This window comes from Agelaius tricolor, unplaced genomic scaffold, assembly GCF_023055355.1.
Source record: "Agelaius tricolor isolate 1412-34295 unplaced genomic scaffold, bAgeTri1.0.p SCAF_22, whole genome shotgun sequence".
Lineage (NCBI taxonomy): Eukaryota > Metazoa > Chordata > Aves > Passeriformes > Icteridae > Agelaius > Agelaius tricolor.
In genome coordinates this window covers 5,458,480-5,480,000 of record NW_027269282.1, presented here as the reverse complement: position 1 = coordinate 5,480,000, position 21,521 = coordinate 5,458,480, and the positions used below count along the sequence as shown (strand labels likewise).

Here is a 21,521-nt window from a genome sequence, read left to right as displayed (position 1 = left end):
GAAGCCTGTGTACGGCAAGAGTGTGAGAATAGAGCCTTGTAATGAGAGGAAGCACAGGTTTTATTAACAAACAGTACGGCAAACCACAATTTCTTTTAAGATCACTTCATACCTCCTTAGGAGAACTATAATTGGGGATGCCTTGATGTTTCGCTCTGTGACGAGTTAAGAATTATGCCTGAGTCACTGTACTAGCCTTCATTTAAACTTTAATGTGCATTTTGCATTGGGTAAAAAAACACCATTGCATTTACAACCTATCCAACACAGAGTGGGTACTTACATGCAGAGAACAGAATGCCAGCAATTGGGTTTTAAATTATTTTTCTCTCTACCAGCACAATTTTGTTCAAGACAAACTAAATAAAGGGATTTATTACTTTATTTTCTGCTGCTTTCACCGTATGCAGAGAGAGGAAAAAGTAACTTATGAAGCTAGCAAGGAAAAGCAAAAAAAAAAAAATAAAAAAAAATTACCAGAAGCAATGTCAATTTTTTTTAGGTGGCTAACACAGGATTTATAAAATCCAAAAGGTGTAACTGAGTTCAATATAGCTCCCATGTTGCAGCCCTTTGCAATAACACCCTGAATATTCTTACTTGTCTTCATAGCTATTTCAAAAAGAAAAGCAGATAAGCAGCAGCTTTGTTCTTTACATATAATTAAATTTTCAGAGTGAATTTAAAAATTAGGAATCTTTATAAAACTATAATCTTATGTTTGCAAACAAAAATGATCCTACTGCACTCTTTGCAAAAGCACAGGAGCAGACATGCAGGTGCTGTTAAAGAGATGAGAAAATGAATCGTGTTCTTCTGAAAAACCTCAGAAATCAGGCTATACAAACCCTTGCAACAATACTGTCATCTGTTTAAATACTGGGACTATTGGGGAGGGGAGCTCAGCAGTGGTGGGAAGGCTTTCATGTGGTTACATGTTTATTTTATTTAATTTTTTTTGTTAACTCTTTTACTCTGTAGCTTTTACATATTAATATCAGCTCTATGAGAAGAGGGGGAAAATAAAACATTTGGGGAACTAGTGAAGAATCTTTGTATCACAAATACCTACCTGTTTTTAAGAATTCTCTGTAATTGTCCTTAATCTGGTTACTTTACAATTCTTTGTCATCACCATTTCTAAAACTCCCAAATCCTTTCCTGCAGAGTTCAGTATGTATTACTGATACATTACTGGGCACACATGTTCCACAAAGAAGATACCAGACAAATAAGTGATGTTAAAATACTTGTGCTTCTAAATATATTTATTCAAATACTTCACTGGTCCAAGCTTTCCATATGAAATCCTTCAGAAATCTGACCTGTAAGTAAACTTGACTTTACTCAGCCCTTCTTTTCAGTGGTTACTAGAAAATAATAAAAAAATAGCAGTTCAAATACCTGCTTTGCTACAACAGTTAGCAAAAGCAGAGACTAATTTCAGAAAATATACTGAAATATTTGAGAAACTGACCATTAAAACAGGCTTCTTTCTACATATTTATGAGTCATTTTATAACTGGAAGAAAGGTATTCTGGAATACTGATCTCTAGTGTTACATCTACAGATCTACAGCACTCACAAATAAATAATAAATATTGATATGTGTGAAGGTCTCTCTACCTCTACTGTATTTTCAGTGGGTGTAAAATATCCTGTATAATACATAAGCTATTTAAATACCTCACACCAAACTCAAAACACTGTGAAATTCCGTGTAATTTTTAAAATGTTTCAGCAAGGGTTTGTACTAAAGCAATGCTTTCACTTTCAATACCAGTGTATAAATGTACTTTCCCCATCAAAGATTTTGTGATGCAAACATGATTATTACTGCACCTGATTTGATCATGGTATTCTTGGAGAGATCAAATAATAGAGTTTTTTTTCCACCCTTCTTTTTCTAGTGCCTTTTAAAAAAATTCCACTATCAAAGAATGTTAATTTCTAAGGATTGATCTAGAGATTCCTATGTAAGTATACAATTATTAGGGAAGAAGAGGCACAACAGTGAATATTTTAAAGCAATGTAATCAATATTTTTGCTTTGTGTAGATTTCCCTGCAACAATGAACAAAAAGATCTACTTCAGATTTAGAAACTCAGCTTTAAAGGGAAAGCTAGACAACAAAAAGCAAGAAAGTACTCACCTCTTCACGTAATTTTATCAACTGCAACATGAACGCACAAAAAAGATAAAAAGGAAAGAAATGGCAGGAAAGAAAGATCAGTTGTGTGACAGGATACAGAATTAACATTGACAATTTATCTGTTTACATGTTTAGCATTTAAAAATCACAGACAAACACATTAAAAGAACCTAAACATAGACTACATGCAGAGTTTTTTGAACGAATAAAGATCACTTTCTCACACTGTCACATTAAACAAAGAGAATAGTGTGAAATTCTCTTTTAAACCACATCTAAGACACCATCATGAAATAAAGGGGAATGACTTCATAGAAGTCTATATTATAAAGAAAAAAACAAGTTTACTATTCCTCTCTTCGAAGATTGTACAGCTGAAGTGGTTTTGTATATACAAGTTTTCAGAATGTTTTCTGTATATTTTAGTTGTGACAACTGATTTCTTATTTTACTAGCAGATCTAACTTATTAATAGATGACTATATCTTTATAGCATATATTTCAGTATTTCAATTTTTATATACCTGAGTTCTACTGCAACTATATTATTTAATTTTATTATTGAACTTCATACTGAGGGTTTCTGCCAGGTAAAAAAATGAAGCAGCTTAGTTAAATGTCTCAGAATTATGATTTATTGAATAGCATATTTAAAAATAGACAAAGGAATAGGGAACAACATGAAACATATTTCCCTCAGAAAAGACCCATTCCAGGTTCTTGATCCAGACCACTATACAGTGTGTGTGTGTGTATATATATATATATATATATATATATATAAATATATACACATAGGGGGTGTGTGTATGCTTATATAGTATATAAATTTATATTTATTTATTTATGCTTGTAAATCAACACAATCTAACACAAATAATATTGCTCTGGCAGCTTTACTATAAAACTAAATAAAACCCCAGCCTGATTATCAAGCTATGTTGTAATATACTCGCCTCTTAGAGAGATAGATAAATTATTTGTACTGGAACAAAATGTATAATTACTCACAACAAATATCTGCACAAGAATGGCCCTTTATAAAAAAATTACAGTTCTCTCACCGATTCCAGTTCGAAATTACAACAGCAACACAATTATCTCAGTTTATGCTGATATGTCACCTACAGTTTCATAACATAGTTTTCAACACATGTGTAAGCTGAGAATGTTTACTACTAATAAAGTCTCACCAGCATGAAGGAAACAAAAGAACCTCCATTATTCTCTATTGTCTCATATGGCTCGTCTAAAACTGCAGGTTTGCCTCACCCCATTACCAAAAGGGACAAGAGCTCTAATGAGATGTAATTAGGGGGGCTCCTACACCACCCCAAGCTGAACGGGGCCACCTCTTCTGCACCCAGCTAAAGGAACTTTGCTACAATTTGGTATAAAGAAAACCACACTGCTGGGCAAACCAGCGCTTAAATTCAAGTGCTTGGCCTATCATAAATTGGTCTCTTTCTCCAGCTCTTCCCCCCCTTTTTCCCCCAAAAAGGCAAACATTAAGGCTCTTTAGAAAGAGACGATCTGGGAGTTGATCACATAGCTATCTTTTCTTTCTGAGGCCACCATTCTTCAGTTGACTATGATACTTAAAGGGCCAAAGTTTAAAACGACTCTCCCGCAATAGAGCCCGGCCGGGCATGCCACCCTGCTATAATCAATGAGAGTTTTAAAATGCTGCACATTTGCTTTTTCAATAGGTCCCAAACAAAAATGTTCTATCTTGTTTGTGCTGCATGGCTGAATTTAAGCTCTGCATGGGATTTGCAGCTAAGCTAAGTAATGGGAGAGGGTTGGGGTTTTTTTAACATTGGCTGAAAGATATTCATTCAAATTAACAAAAGATGTATTTTTCCCCCATTTAACAATGCTCTTGATGAAAATGTGTTACCTTTACATTTCTATTTTGAAACATTATTTTTATTATGCTCACTCCTGAACTGTAAACAGCGTTAAGCCGTGCACAGCCACCATTTTAGGTTATGATAATCAGCATATTTTTGAAACAAAGATTTTTTTTCTTTTTTTTTTTTTTTTTTTTTTGCAATACAGAATTCGATACAAGTGGTAATCTGTTCCTTTGTAGGCTAAAAAAAAAAAAATCTGGTTTACGCTGGTTTGAACCAGTGGAATCTCTTGTGGCTAAGCCTTCTGCTGTGACTAAAATCAAAACTGCACCACAGAGAGCGAGGGAGCGAGATGGGATGTGTGAGTGAGTGTGTGTGTGTGTGTGTGTGCACGCACGCGTGTGGCCGCGAGGCTCCTCACGTGACCCAAAACTACCGAATTTTTTTTAAAAAGCTGATAACGCCACCGCCGTCTCTGCCCGCATATAGATAACGAATAAATGCTGAACTCTATTAAACGCCCTTTACACATTATCGTGGGTCGAACACACAATTTTCTGAACTTATGATGACAGTCTATTTATTTCGCTATAAACCCTCGGCATGTAACGAACAGATTTGTGTCTGGTAATGATCTGCTCTGCCAGGGCTATATGAAATGATACCGACCTTCTTTAGATCTTGGCGAATTAAATTGACCAACTTCACCCCCTGGTCTGTAGCTGAAGTTTGACACACTTTATGCACAGCAAGCCCAAATCTAATATTATCACAACTTTGTAGTCAGAAATTAAGTAGACACAAAATATTTGTTCACCATGAATCACGTATAGAAAGTATGGGTATACGGATATGCAGTTTAACCCAATGTGAATTTATTTAAACTTACTAATGAACATAGCTGCAAAAGAGAAAGGAACACTGTTACACCTCAAAAAGTTGGTAATACTGAGCTTCACATAATTTCAGTCGAGAGAAGTTTCTGATTTAACCCAACATATACTTTCTCAAAAACATGACTTGCTACATAAAACAGTTCTATTATTATTAAACTGAAGCTACAACTTTAGGTAGTGTATCACTGCACTGAAAAACTCAAAACTTTCAAGGGATTTGCTAAATGTTGGTGGCCAAGATGACAAACAAGACTTGAAATCAACAGCCTTTTTAAGACCACTCTTGGAAAATAAATAATAACCCAATGCACACAGTAGTTTTTTGGGATTGGGTTTGTAAGGAGAAACTTTTTTTTTTGATGCAAGAAGGGATATTTCTTGATTGTCATCCTCTGAGTGCCGCATCTGACTACATTCACGTGATTCAAATTAAGAAGAAATTAACATATGCTAAACAATGACTTTAGTCAACTCTAGGATCATTAAGAGCACTATATCACTACCTGTCTCATGAAAACAAGCTGCACTTATTTTAAAAGAAACTTTCAATAGCAGAATTATATAATTCTTACAACTTCTCACAGGAAATGCCTTTATGCTCTATCTGGTAAAATCAGTTAAATTTTGGTATAGCCATTAGAAGGGAACTGTATTCCAAGTTATTCTGAGTGTCATCTAGACACGATGGCTGGTACTTTTGGGAGACATGTAAGGAAAATGAAGACAAAAGAAAAATCACTATTACCTATTCTACAATCTGTTCTTCATACTTCAATCTTTCTTCCTGAGAGAACAACCAGAAACTTATACCTACCATCCTATTCACTACAGCTTATAGCTTGGCTGTGGTTTGCTATAATTTTACCTTTGAAACTCTACTGAAAAAAGAGAAGCTGAATGAGGAAAAGATCCAGATAATTTAGTTTTCCAATAGTGATCTGTTTTATTTGTAGTTTTTTAATATGGTCATACTAGCCAGCAAGCATTAAGTTCCTTTTGTCTTCTCTCTCCACCAAAAACATCATGCAAGTGTTTATCACAATGACAAAGACCAACAACTCATATCTCACAACCCTGACTACCCAGGTATTCAATATTTCTACTGGCAGATTTTACCAATTTTTGTGGTTTGGCACGGGAGCAATTCTGAGCTGGCAAGTTTTTCCAACACCTCCTCTGTCATAAAAGGAATCCTTGCTCTCCTCTTTCACAGCTGGTGACTGAATTGGGGAAAACAAACCCACCATTTTCCAGTTAAACTAATTTAACCTAATCCAAACTGATTGAGAAGTAAAAATCCTACAATATTAGGGTCAGGATCAGTCCACGTACCGATATTTATTTCCATGAGACAAAACAAAAGCAAGCATTTGAAACATCTTCAAATATTTTACATCGCTTCAAGTTATACCTGAGCATCCTTTCATCATTTACTTCAAGTTTTCTACTGATATAATAATGTATAGGAGTGAAAGCATATTAAACCTGGGGTTACTGAGTTAAACACAACAATATCTCATGCTCAGTGTCTGGTGAGGACCCAAACTTCCATGTGATTTTGAAAGCTGTACACTCTAATAAGCTCAATACCAGCTGAAGTTTTTGCACTAACTGCTTGCACCTGCATCTACATGTACATAAGTACAGGTATAAATAAAGATATTTAATGAGAAAAAGAGAATATGATATTTATTATAGAAACAACACAATAAATATTTTAAAAATCCTGGCATTCACATATTTAAAAGAAATTAGGTGACTCCTTTATAGTCCTATTTCATTATATTTTTCAAGAAAGGAATGAAGATTTTTAAAAGGTACAGAGGTAATAATTTCAAGTTGAGGTATAGAAAAGGATTTTGATCACCTAAAAAACTATACAAGAGTCCTTCAGCAGACAAATTTTTCTTCCATATAAATAGTGGTCATTTAGAAGAAAAAGCCCAAAGCTGACAAATGGTTGAAGGTATCATTTAGCTCTTTGAGATGAGAACATGTCTCTTTCACCAAGTTTGGAAAAAAGACCATCAGTCACAGCAAGTGCTCACATGAACCAGTTATTTAAACATTCTCTAAAAAGTGAAAATAAAATATTTTATCTTATCCCTACACATAAGATATTCTGTTATAAGTAAAGCTTCTTATCACAATTGCCCTTTTATGTCTGAATTCACACATTTTTTTTCTTGAAATGTAAAAGTAGCAGCACCTTAAGAGAAATAAAATGAGAACCTTAACAGTTTCACAGGACTTCATTTACAATCATGACATACAGACTGTGAAACTCTTCTCCCAAAAATAATCCTCTCCATAAAGTCATCATTTAGGTATAAAATCCCCTCTTTATTTTACTCAAATTTTGCAATGTCCCCTATCATATATAAATATGAAGATTAGCATCCTTTAAATTTAAATCTTCACATAGATATCAGAGCTGCTATACTCCAGTCATGTCTTCAGATAATGTATCCCGTGTCTAATTTCATTCATGTATGAATTAAAGTCTATTACAGAGTTTAAAACTTCCTGAGTATGTCTAAAATACTCTATAAAATTGGGGTTATGGTGTCTGTGTTCTGAAAGTTCTTGTACAAGGTAAGTCTACAAGACTTTATTTTTTCTGTCCTCAGTGAAGCTGAGCCTATACTGAGCGTAGAAGATACAAAAAAATTTCAGAACATTGTTCTGATCCATTTCCTTATTTAATAACACATTTATCAAGTAAACATTTAAACCATTTTTTCTTTCATTGCCAAAATAATTTGGATTCTATCTGGTCAGAAGAGAAAATATGACCGGTAGGAAAACTTTCAGCTAACTTCTAACTCAAAAAATACAAGACTTGGATAACATAAATTTTAGAAAGAAAAGAAATATTCTCCTTTCAGACAGAGTGTCAAACAAGTTTCATCCCAAAAAGAAATATTAACAGGTGAGTCAAAGTCTCCTGAATAAAGCCTTGCCGTCACAGTGTGTCAGGATCCTCACTGTAGTATGCAGAACAGCAATACGGGTACAAGATTTTAAAAAAGCCCCAGGATTATCAAGCTTTCATTCATTAAAAGAGGTGGATAGCACTCTGCATCCTAGTACAACATGCATTATGAAAGCACGCTCTTATTAGTACAACTTGTGTTTTTGGTACAAGGAGAGAAAATCTGGTTAAAGAAGGAATCACACAAGGAAACTGAGTGGGATACTGCCTAATTCTGAGAGCGCACTTTCATTTGTTTTGCCTGCCAGTGTTGATTTAATTATACTGCATTATTATCAAAGCTGCATTATGTACTTTTTTATTCCTTTTACATGTGTTTGAGGTGAAGACCTTGGCTTTGTCGGCAAACAGCGTGTTTCAAGTTATTTCTTAAGTACTAAATAATAAAGAAAAGAGAAGAAAAGATTTTTTTTGAGATAGCAGACAGTGATCACAAGTTAAAGGGTTAAATGTAAGATCTCCAAGAAACATTTTGAAGTTGATTAAGACCCCAGCTTTGCATTAAACAGTATCACTTCCACATGAGTTGTTGCTAATGCTGTTAAGGAGCAGCTTGAGAAGCCCAGTGTGCCAGTGACCTCCTTCACCCTCCAGCCACCCACTAGGGCTTCTTGATTAGCATCCTACCTGGTTCTCTGAGGAATTCCCGTCATCCCCTAGGAGTTCATTCCGCACCTCATCACTGTAGGCGATTCGTGACCTTTTCTGTAAAACAAAAAGAAAAAAGGGTTAGGAAGTAAAGCTCCGAAGCCATTGGTATCAAGGCTGATCTTCTTAAACCTCGAGAGCCCCCTAATGGATACCTATTTGATTAAAAAAAAAAATAAAATCTGCAAGTGAAAGTTATTACAAAGTTCTTCAACTGCTGTACCTTAATAAATCTGCATGGCAAAACTATAGGATTTCTAAGACAGTCACACCCTCAACATTGCAGCAACAAAAGCAACTTCTGTGAAGCTTGAGCTCTGTAACATGTGAGGCGAGGCAATATATACTAATAGTAGAAGCATTGAAAAAATGCCAGTGCAGGAACCAAACACATTTTTCTGAAGAACACTTGCTAGTAGGTCAAAGAACACAATGTTAACAGCAATGGCAGCAATACCACTAGACAGGAAAGGAAGACAGAGCTTTTCCCATATAAAAAAAAAAAACAAAAACTAAAAACCGAACCTGAACAACACTAATGTGATGCATCTGATTCAATTTAAAGATGTAAAAAATTAACAAGCATTTCCTATGCTGCTAAGGCTGCTGGGAAAGGATCAGAAATTAAAGGGCAAAAGAGAGGAGAGAAAATAACACCACAAGGAAACAATGATTTTCAGCAGTTCATGGAAACACCACAAAACTGACACAGTCATCCATGGGATCATTATGACAGACAGGATATTAAGTAAATTCACAGTTTATGAGCACCAGATTTGCTCTTGAACAGATAATTATGTTGATTCTAAACTAGATCAAGTGCCAAGCACTGGAAAGCAAATGTGTGATGATTAGCAAGGTAGCAGAGGATTCAATGGAGCAATGGGGAAGGCCACAATGAGAACATCAGCCCAGCTTTCAATTTCCCTGCTAGCCAAATAACAGGCTATGACTCAGTAAATATTCCCACACTTACCATTAAAGGAGGGATTGAATTTTGAACATATTGTCCAATTTACTTTCTTTTTCAGAGTAGTTATGGTAATTTTTACACCTCATAAGAGGAAGAAACCCAAGAGCAACAAAGACTAAGCTGTAGGGCCTTCCTTTATTGATGGGGGCTTCCCTCACACCCTGCCATGATAGTGACTACCAGTAGGAACTCAGAAAAAATTAATCCCTCTTCAAACCTCCCCTGCTTGGGCCATCATGCCAAAACTTGTGCTTGGGACCGAGGCACAGGAAAAGAATGCTAGAAATTCTACTGAGCACAGGGAAATTCATCACCTTAGTAACAAAGAGGTTTGGAAGTGGGTCATCCTTTGTGCAAGGGACCTAGCAGTGAAATAAGCCTTGTATGGGTCACCTCAGAGCAAAACATTTTAGCTCTTTCTGCTGGGTAGCTCCCCTTTATTACCAACATGATCACTACAATGTTTACACATTTGTGATTCACTTGCCATCGGATCCCAGAGCTACAGATGTATGTAGGAAGGACAAAGCCCTGGACCACGGACCCACTGCAAGAGGTGAATTGTGCCAAATCTTTTGGAGATCTCAGCTGTCACAGTTTCATACTAACCCAGCTAAAGTAGTCTACAGCATTAAAGGAAATGAGAACCTTTAAACAGGCTGTGGTATCAGAGCTGCCTGTTTAAATTATTCATTTCATCACTATGGGGGACTAAAACACTCCACAGTATGCAAGAATATCATATGGAGATAGGTTTTGTTTTTCTCTTTTCTCACCAAAAAGCCAACAAATTGGCATAGATTGCTCAATTACATTATTTTCCTATTTTCATTTTATACACATCAAACAAGGAAGGAAATTACAAATATATAACAATAAATATCTAATCATCTTTTCTGATTAAGATTCAATCTTAGGACCTCATTTGAGGTCTAGTAGTTCAACTGTACAGTTTCTTCCAATTTCACCAAATGACTCAGCCCCATTGATCCTGTTAGTGTTGAACATATTTATCATTATTAGACTGAGATGAGGAGCATGATGCTTCATGAGCTTGTTCTCTAGTGAACAAGCTTCCTAATAATATGTAGGGACTGAAATGGTCCTTGATTACACATCATTTATTTGAAAGATATAACTGGATGAAATTATCATTCTTAAGAGCCTGCATGGGAGAAAGGAAAAAGAATATACTTCATGGGAAAGAAATAAATGTTAATAGCAATACAATTTTTAGAGGCCCTTTATATTCCTTTATTATCATCATCAGTGAACTTAATAAATATATTTGTATCATTGTTCTTTGATTGTAATAATCTGTCAGGATCTAAAAATCAGAAATTTTATTTAAAGAAATAATGCTTTGGCTACAATTAGATAGAACTCTTTGCCATAATCAATAAATAATTTGATACTACTTTTGATCACAGTTTCACTACCAAATGAATCAATAATATAAAAGGAAAGGTCTTTGAACTAAAGTGTTCATTTATTCTTTCAGGATTTGTCCAAAATATCAATATCTTGAAACACTATTCTTATTTTTATTAAAGTATTATTGGTTAACATTTTTAAATGTGGCTATTAAGATTAATTCAGCTTGTCTGAACTCAATAATTAAGCTTTTTATTATTATTTTTTTATTTCATAACCTTCAGCTGTTTATAAATATATATACTTTAGCCAAATGCAAGAATGATAGTTTGAGCTGGAAATGTCACACACTCTGCTACATTTTGAAGGAACCCAATTCATAATGCATTTTATAAATAGTTAATGACTTCTATACATAAGCTAACCAGGCAAATCAAGAAATTGTCAACATTTTTAGTCTTAGTTGTCAGTTACCACTGTCTACTGGTACTTTATATGTATGTTTCTAGAAAAGACAGAAGCTTTACAGAGTTTGTAATCCAAGGCATTTCTGGGCAGCTCAATATAGGTTTAAGAGGTTCTGTGTGCAGTTTTTTGTCTGCAAAGCTCTGTCACATATAGAAGTTTTCCTTGTATTTTATATTTTCTTGTATATACCTAGACAAAAAGTCTCAGCACACAAGTGGTTTTGCTCAATGAATGTGTTTGCAGTTGAGCATAGCGTGTGCCCAAACACAGAGACACAAAAGGGTTAAGCTACTTTCTGCAAGAACTTCAGCACTCAGAAAGTTTCAGGGGCTGTTTTAAATGTACTACAGTACCCAGACCTTCTGACAAGGAAGAATTTCTGATTCCAGGCAGATCTCTCTTGGTTTATGAACAGGATTTTTGCATACTGATTGGGTGATTTCCTTAAAGCCCTGTTCAAACAGATACACTTGCTCAGTTCTGTCTGGCAATTTGGCTTTAAACAATCTGTCTACTTGACCCAAGCCTTAACATTTCCCAATAGAACTGAATGTGTTCATAGGCAAGCCCAGCTAAATTAGAATTGAAATGAATTAACTCAGCTTAAACTAATTAGGATCTGTGATCAGCAGCACCACCCCCCTGTATGATTCTACATGTGAAGCAGGGTACACGTAACCAGACTGTAAGAATTCTGCTGTACCACTAATCTGAGCATACCAATGAAGTTCTTCTATTACTAAAGCATATGAGAAGTTAATTTCCATGGCCTACACATGGCAAAGCAATTGCTTAAATTGCCTCACCTGGGAATTTAATACAATGTTATCATCAGACCAGCCACACTGTAAATAGATTTATAATGCTTTCCATGTGCTAGGCTAGGTTGCATATGAATTAAGTAATGATCTGGTATTACAATACAATCAGCTAGTTCCCACACCTGGCAGACAGGATATTTTGCTAAATTACTACCTATACAGATACATCACAACATAAAAACAGAGAAGGTAATGGGAAGAGAAACAATCTACATGGTGTATGACCGAATTTTACACGGTAACCAAATAAGATGTAGATAGAAAGAGGTATCCAAAATAATCTATTTCCAACATCTGCACAACAGAACACATACTTATTCATTTCTATTCAATTTTGGCCTAATTTTCCGCATTCTATACTTTAATTACCATCCACATTCTGAAATGTTCCCATTAGTGAAGGCCAGAACTAGCCAGTGCCCCCTCACTCCAATGCACTTCCAGCAATCAGCCAAATAATTGATATAAAGTATTGCACATTTTCATACATGAACTAAAGAATAGCTTTCCCCCTCCTAAATGCTAAGCAGCCCCCTAACAGATGAGCAAATGTAGGTGCATTTCAGACAAAAGACCCAGCAGATCCTTTTATCCCAACCTTTCACATTTTCAGGCTCAATGTTTTAAGAACAGATTAAACAGATTTTTCTGGTGGAATAAGTGTAAACAACAAAAAGGCTTATTTATCCACAAACATCTGTTTTCATACAAAATCTATTAGAATTTCCAAGTATATATACATGTTTTTAAAAATCTCCAGGCACCTGTTTCACAGTTTGGCCCTGCTCAAAATGTAAATAAATACTTGAGATTAACATAACAAGAAATAATTTGTGGGAATATATCAGATTTTATTTTGTGTTTATTTTGTGGCAGAAGTAGTCACTTCTGCCATTTGCTAAAAGCAAGGTGAAAAAAGTGACCTGATCCCCAAATGGACAGCTAAATACTGCAGAAGATACTCCTTCATCTCTACCTTTTGGAATAGGCATTTAAGTATTTTTTGCTGAGCACAAATGGAAAAGATACAGTTGAACAAATTTAGAGGAAAAGTGGCCCTACTTAACAATCTTAAAGCTTATATTGAAACAGAAACCCAAACTGATTTCTTAGCATACAAGAAATATTGGAATTTCTTTTCTATTTGAAAAATTGTGTTCAAACATCAGTTTTCAAAATTTATACTTAATTTTAATTTTCAAAACCATATTTCTCTGTAAAGGTCATCAAGGAACAACAAACTAGACACTTCAGACTGCAATTCCAAAGGGGTTTCCAGTTCCTAAGTGCTGAGTTTTTAGCAATTGGGTGCATGAAGAAGGAAAATTGTGCTAATATACAACCTGGTGCAATGCAGGACTTCCAAGCATTTCCTTAAGAAAACTGAGGAAAAAAACCCCAAATGAATACATTCCTGTCCAAAAGTAAATAAAAACTATTCCACAAATCCACTGAAACTTCTGATTGAAAGAATCAATTTAACAGTACATGTCAGCTGGCAAAAGTCAATGTCTCAGCCACCCCCAGTGCTGCCTCCCTCCCTGCACACGCAGAGAAGAGGCTGCAGGCAACTCTGGAAGAGAAACAACTCAAACCCCGTGTTCTGCCACTCTGCCAAATGTCAGCAGCTTCCTGCAACTGCACTGAGAAATCAGACTTCAAGTGCTAATGTGAAATTAATGCAGAGATCCTATCATCCATCTTAAATAGATGTCACAGGTCCATAAATCTTCTTTTCAATAATCCTCATCAAACACACTTTTAGTTTCATTATGGGGTGAGGGCAGGGGGGAAGGTCAAGCAAACCCCCATGAGGACACATTTTGTTATGTTGATGGTGAAAAATGCAGCTTCTGCCCACAAAACTACTTCCACCTCAAACTCATGACCAGTGGATCACTTGTGTCACCAACGAGGCAGATGCTTAAACTGCTACATTGCACCTGCTGCGGGTAGGGAAGGAAACAGGTGACCTGAGAGAGAATGGAAATTCACTGTTTTTGTGAATTTATGGAGTAACAGAGGATGGTTCCTATCATGAAAAAGACAGTTCTATTTTAAAAAACAGCTTTTATTTACCTGAACTCAAACTTGTAAACTTAACAACCCAGAAATTGAAAGATTTTTTAAAATTCAAAAGGTTGGAACTAGCTGACCTCTGCCTCATTCTGTTTTTAGAGAATGATAAAATATTCCCTATGATCACTATGGAAATCTATGGAAACATCTAAAGAAACCTAATATAATGCAATACAACAGTTATAAATCCAAGCATAGAAAATTTCAGGTGAGTACTGCTTGGGTTTGAATAGTACTCTCCAAACATAAAAAGGAATAACTCCCCTTAGTCTGGCATGTAAATCAATTTTATTTTTCTTTTTATTATAACCACTCATCTTTGCTTGTTTGAATTACCACATACTAATTCCAAACCTTGGTCCCTCCATATACAGTATTTTATTCTTTCATCAGAATTTAGTTTCTCCAAGATGCCTGTAGTTCTAGGCTGTTCTGCACAGCAGTTTGCCAGCCTTTTTACTCATGTGCCATAATCTCAAAATGTGCCAGGCATCAGCTGCTGCAGGATGGAAGACTGGGTATATCTGCAAATTTAACTGTAACATCTCTGTAGGCCAACAGTGATGCATGACCTCTGCACTGCTGACTTGCAGTTATTCCACTGTCCACTGTTACCCACAGCTCACAGCCTGTTCCTGTAATGTGCTTTTCAGTACTCTAATTTCAGTATTTCATCCAACCCCCTTCTATGGATTCCTTCAAATGACCATTATTAAACTATCTTCTTTCATTACAAAGCCCATCTTTTCACATCTACTTAGCTGGCTGAGTTAACCAACTTCTCTATTCAGTCACTGGAAATTCCTTTAAATTGTGCATGAGATCACATAAATTCACTCCTTCTCAGATCCACCTTCCTGAAAAGCATGTTGCTTCCTTGTAACCACCCTCTGTGTGTTCAAAGACCAGTCTGATAATTTAGATTGTTGAATTAAAAGTTGGTTGTTGTGCTTTTTGCTTTGATACATACAGCACACATATATTGGCTAATTTGCTGACAAAGGATTTGCAACTTGCAGACCCTTTTTACTATGGCCATTTCTGTCATCAGTGCTGGAATAAAAGGCAAGAGCAAGGCTGGAAAAGGGGGAACACCCTCTCTTCCCAACTCAGAAAACAGTTTAAAATAAAGACACCTCAGGTGAAAGACCACACCCGATGCAGGTTCAAAGTAATCTACACACTGACAATTAATTGGGGTGTAGGGGGACTAAGTGGGATAAATTCTGCTATTTAGAGCGTAGGTTCACAATTGGTCTTGAAGTGAAAAAGGACATGTCCAGACTGTGGCCTCAAAAAACCCCATCTGTATGCAAAGAATAGGAAGAGCCAAAATCAAGTATTCTTGATAGAGAAATTAATCCTTAATTCATGTTCAGGCTAACCTGCAGAAAATATTTAAGTATATCAATATGATCACTTAATTCATTTACTGTGTCAAATCTGAGAAGACTCTCACCCCTAAAACAGACTTTCAAAGTCATGTGAGGCATTGGAAGTCAGTCACTAATATCATACAGGCTGCTGTTTTTCTACAGAAGTCTCTGTGAGATCTGAATAACTTCCATTTAAAGACCAGCTGAACTAGACTACAAAAATAAGCTTATTTTGAGAATGGTTTATCTACAGCAGGTTTTTGAAATGTAATATATACATGTAAGAATTACAAGTTTCTCTGCAAAACTACCTTTTAGGGAAAATTGTTAAAGGTAATGGTGGAACAGAGAACTCCTAGTGCCTTTTAAAAGCACACTACAAAGCTTATGTTTCTTTTATGAAATTTTTATTGGTTATCTCCACTCATCTCCTTGCTGTAATGACCTAAGCCATGTATTTTAGTGCTTTCTTTTATAACTATGAGTTTGGTTTTGTGCCTTTTCTAATAAAGTCTATTTTACCACACAGCTTCATCTATCCAACTAATGCTATTTAGAGGACAAGGAGCAACTACACATCACAATCATGTACTTCAGACTGTTTTGTGGTCCAAAGACTTTATGCTGTGTGGTAGTGTGTAATTAAGATAAATGTTTTCTAAGCCTTGGAGATGGAAGATAAACTCCAGTGTGTTAGACCAACAGGCAGATGAACTGAGAAAATAAAAATATGGAGCCATTTTCCTCCAAGGGAGGAAGTTTAATAAGAATGCCAACTTTTAAAGAGTGCTCCCAGAGACACTAAAGCAGAGAGGAAAAAAATCTTAAGGAGGCTCAAGATTTTCTAACTAATTAGTTCACACTAATTAGCTCATGGTGAAGGATGATAAACATCTCAGATAAACCAAAACATTAAATGTTCATTAAAATACCTTTGTTTCAGCCAGTACCTCCATCTGGAGCCCAGGTTCCCATTGCTAACAGTAACAGGACACCTGCTGGTACATTCCACCAGCTCCTTCCTTTCCCAGAAAAAAAGCATCCAAGTTTCACTTCCTTCCTCTTAATTGCCTTTATCAGTCTGTACCTAACTGTAAATGAAAACCTGTAAATGGGCTGAACCAGTTGCCATTTTTGAACACTACCATCATCTTTTTCAGCTCTTCCACTCCCTGGATTTCTAACAGTAGGCAAAGCCCAGGAAAGATGGTATTTTTTAGGCTTCCCAATTAAAAGTACAATTTTGCTACAGAGCTCAGTTCTCTTAATAAATTATACATTTTGTCCACTGTGAACTCCAAGTGTAAAAGCCAAAATGAAACCATAAAGACAGATCTCATTTTGGACATCCGGAATGAGGACAGGGAGAATGAGATGTTTCTAAGGCAGCTGAATTGTCCCACCTCCATTTGTGCTACTCTGATAGGATCTATTTTAAATCAAAGAAACTTAAGCAAACCTTTCCAAAAATACTTTCTAGTCCATAAAAATCTATTTTTAGACACTGTCCTTTTTTTTACTGAACACACACACTCTCAGCAGCATCTTTCCAGTCACATATCGCTATATGCTTAATTTCTGAAAATACACAGAATAAGAAATTTTCAGTTGACCCCTAAGAATATTAATCACAGTGTGAAGAATCCTATTCCATGAGAGGAGGATATGATAATTCCTGACCCCACCATTAAATAATAATAAAATAATGCTTGATGCAAAGAACAATTAAATAGACACATTGTGTAATTATGGTGGTTTGCATACAAACACACCCACAAGGTACTCATTCTGTGTACTTCACTGCAAACACTGAACTATAAGCAAATTAGCTGAAATTATTGATTAATGAAAAGGGAAATGAAAAATACTTTGTGTATAACATGGCCCTATCAAAACTAATTTTTGGATCTTGCTGTTCATGCTTCCTGAATTTATTATTTTTGCACTGACATGATTTAGCTGAGATTCCTTTCCTTCCTTCTAGAACATATGCACTTGCAGACAGACATGTTGCCTTGCTTGAAAAAGATAAAAAAATTGTCTGAGTTTAGTAATTTTAGTAGTTTAAGTGGCCACAATTTGGCTTTGAAGTTTGCAGCAGATTGATGGGGGAGTAAATCTGTACTTTCACTGCTCCCCACCAGGCACTACTGGGACAGCACCAGTTGTTTCATGCTGTGTTAAATCAATAGCTAATATGGTAAAATACTAACCCGATGTTCAGACATGGCATTTTCTAGTTTTATCACAAGCTGATGATGAGCAGTTCTTGCTTTGCACTACCTGAGATAAAAGTCAGTAACTAATCCACTACCTCTAATTTATTGAAAATCCACTACCTCTAATTTATCAACCCAAAGTCCTTCTCCTTTTTATACTGCCTCTCCATTTTCCAGTCTCCCCATTCAGTGAAAATACTTGTTAAAATATTCATTCAAGTGGATGAAAAAATATAATACACATAGCTACATGAAAAATAACCATACCAACCCATTCCCTACTTTGTTTATTTCTTTAGAGCTCAAGTCTTAAGCCTAATAATACAGTGTAAGGGAAAGGCAGTATACTTATAGAAAATATTGATATTTACATATATTTAGTATTTAAAGTGTCTCTCTAATAGACAAGCTCCATCTAACTTGCTGTTTTTTCCTGTTACCTGTGGCATAGTCAGGAATTCTGCCTCCAAGTGGACCAGCATACCACACAAAGAATAATGAGCAACACCAATACTGGCAGTAGCTCATTTCACACTAAACACTGATGTCCATACTCCAAAAATTCACTGAGTATTTCTGTTTTGTCCTTGTTACTATGTTGTCACCACCAATGCTTACACATTTCTATTGATCTTGTTTATAGCTGCCTAGATTTTCACTGTCAAGACAATGTAGTGTGAACCTTAAGGAAAGTCTCACTTGATGTATGACTGCATAAAGGCTGTTATCACAGTCAAAGCTTCAATTAGTCCAGAACTTGTACTGCCTCCTATAGTGGCCATTAATGGATAATAAGGAGAAATCTTAAGAAACAGAGCAAGGATGGAATTATTTTCATTTCAGTAAACGCCGCTTGTTTCTGTTGATCAGCAGTTCAGGGAGTCTGAGATACATCTAAGAGCTTCACACTTAATAATAAACCTTGGTGGTTACTGCTTAAATAATACTTCTTTTATTTAAATAACAATTGAAGAGTGGCATTCATACACAAAAAGATGTTCAGATCTCAGTATTAGGACAAAGATTAAATTCAAAAGTTATCCTACTTTTCACTTGAAAAAACTTGAGTGAAATTCCAAACAAAGAAGCTAACAATTAAAGTATCAAAAGCAATTAATTTGTACCACAGAGTGTTGTAATATCTCTTGCATGAAGCACATTTTGGTAATAAGAATTTAATTCTGAGGATCTCATCTTTACATGGTGAATTCCAGAATAAGACAATGATTACCTAATGAATTACTTCCCAATTTCAGCTCATACAAGTTAGTTGCTCTCCCCGTCTCCTAACAAGCTATGGCAAATATTCAAATTATTCATATTAGAAAAATAGAACTATACTCTACAGTCATATTATATTTCTGCTCAGTTCCTTTGAAGTGCAAGAAAGGCCCAGTACCATTTGACCAAACATCTGTCCCTCCACCCCAGCAGCTGTTCTTACATGGCACAGTGTAGAAACTTCTGGTATAACAAAGCTGTTAGCATCAAACACAGATGATCTGATACAAAGCCAAACAAAGTTTGATAGCATATGGCAAACATAATAGTTGCAACACCAACTCATGAACCTGACATGCAAAACCAACGTGGAAAGAATATAAGGAACTAAAGGAAGAAAAAATTGTGTAGCACATATCTGAGTTTTATTCCTGAGTATTCAAGGACAGATAAATTTATGCAATAATTTCAGTTTAAAATTTCATTACCACTGTCCAATGCTACTATGAGCAGCTCTATGGTTCTACAGGACAATGACAACCTTTATCACAGGATCACAACAGATTTCAAAAATTTCTGAAGTAGTGGCCTCACATAAAAAGTTTAGAACATTGTTGGGTGACAGCTTATAGATTTTTCCCTTAAAACAAGATGTATATTCCTGATAATTCAGGATCCTGCAGTAAATCACAAGACTGATACTTGAGCATTAACTCCAAAACATAAGTGATTCCACAGTTAAGCAGGAAAATGGGAAGCATAGTTGCACATAGCTGACTAGAAGTACATTTTTATTTAAGGATGAAAAGCTATTATTGCACCTTAAAAAGTATTCTGTCAGAAAGTGTTTGCTAGACCATTGGGATTCCTAGTTTGTATTTCACATTTTGGATCTAAACACCTCATCAAAAAGAGGATATTTCAGTTATTTTTCACATCCTGAAAGAATCAGGGGATCAGTAGGAGCCAGTATGTGTTTTCCTAAAGAAAAAGATTTTCATTTCCATAGATGGCCACTAAAACTGACACATTTGTTTGTGTCACTCTGGGAAAAACAGTTGAGACCTTGTGGCTGGATTTCCTCCTCCAGTGTATTATGGATCTACTTTGACTAAACAGTTAAAAGTACAGAAATCACCACAAAGCCACAAACCAGATCCATAGAATAATTTATTTAACACTATCTGCTAAAGGGGAGAAGCACTCTAAGACTTTCCCAATCACTCTAATTTCTTATAGGGGTATCCCTGATATCAGTGTCCTGTTTTTCTCAGGGGCTGGATAGTCCCCATGGTTATTAAGAAGAAACTACCCGTCCACTATCTCAAAGAGAAAGGTGCACATACATATTTCTCCTTTGTCTGTTTGATTTACAGACCTGAGGAATATGGATTACCTCTGTTATCTGCACAAACAAGCTCTACTAGAATCTTGGCATTCAGTCAACTTTTATCTTGGGGACCCCAAATTGTACTGTTAGGCAACACAGAGCACCTATCTCGACTGAATTGTCACACAAATAGATTTTTGTCAGATGTTCAATTTGTATTGGGGAGCATGCCAGCAAAAACAAAAGTCAGCAATTTAAAACAACAAACCAGCCCCTGTGCTGACAGGAACAAATTACTATATTCCAAATGAATAAGAATTACTGTAGATCACAGATCCTCAGTATGAGCACTACACAAAGGGTGGAAAAATGTTCCTCAAATTAATTCTTTCTGGTAACTCCGTGCTCTGAAACAAAAGGAGGCTGTGTGCAAATAAAATACAATGCAAAATAATACAAATAAGTTTATAAAAGCACATAAAGAGGTACAATCAAAGAGGAATTAATTATTTAACAACTGGTAGTGCAAAGACAGGAGATGAGGAAAGACTCATTAGAGTTCAAAACTAAACTTTTGCAGTTGGTCAAACAGTGCAGCAGTGTGTTGTACTTCTAACAACTGCCAGATCTGCTTTCGAGGCAGTGACCTTACAGAGCTGAGTGCCCTGCGAGGTGATGCATGCATCTTTTCGGGCAAAGATAGAAGTAGCTGCAAAAACACAATACATTTTGTTAGCCCACCCTAGGAGCAAAACTTATTTCTGTTCTTCCACAAACCACACAGAAGGTCTAGCACTATCTTTTCAAAGAAATCTTCTGATCACTCTGTAATTATTCCTTTTCGAGTGACCCCATTCCATAACACACCATTTATGAAAAGACCTTGAAAACACTTTCCCTCTGAAACTTGGTAGTACACTACACAGACCTTAGCATTTGAACTAGGAATTATTTTTCTTTTATGGATTATAGCACTTAAAAAAGAAGCCTTCATCTACAAGCTAATTGGAATGAAATTTGTCTAATTTTTTTCTGTTTCTTTTTCTGCTGTTTGCAACATTTTTGGGGGTTTGTTTTGGGTTTGTAACTCTGTTGAAGAACTCAGCATGTT

At 35.7% G+C, this 21,521-nt stretch overlaps 1 protein-coding gene across 4 annotated transcripts in view; it reads right to left on the bottom strand.

The window, feature by feature from the left end:
* The window catches only part of VTI1A (vesicle transport through interaction with t-SNAREs 1A), a 266,020-nt gene that overhangs the window by 207,006 nt on the left and 37,493 nt on the right, over positions 1-21,521 (bottom strand). For 2 of the 4 annotated variants that reach the window (XM_071446308.1, XM_071446306.1), the window contains exons 4-5: positions 8,529-8,606; positions 2,155-2,175 (exon numbers count right to left, since the gene is read on the bottom strand). In XM_071446308.1, the coding sequence (XP_071302409.1) occupies positions 2,155-2,175; positions 8,529-8,606 (99 nt within the window). The remainder of the gene's footprint in view (positions 1-2,154; positions 2,176-8,528; positions 8,607-21,521) is intronic. The other 2 variants (XM_071446309.1, XM_071446307.1) reach the window with 1 other exon arrangement.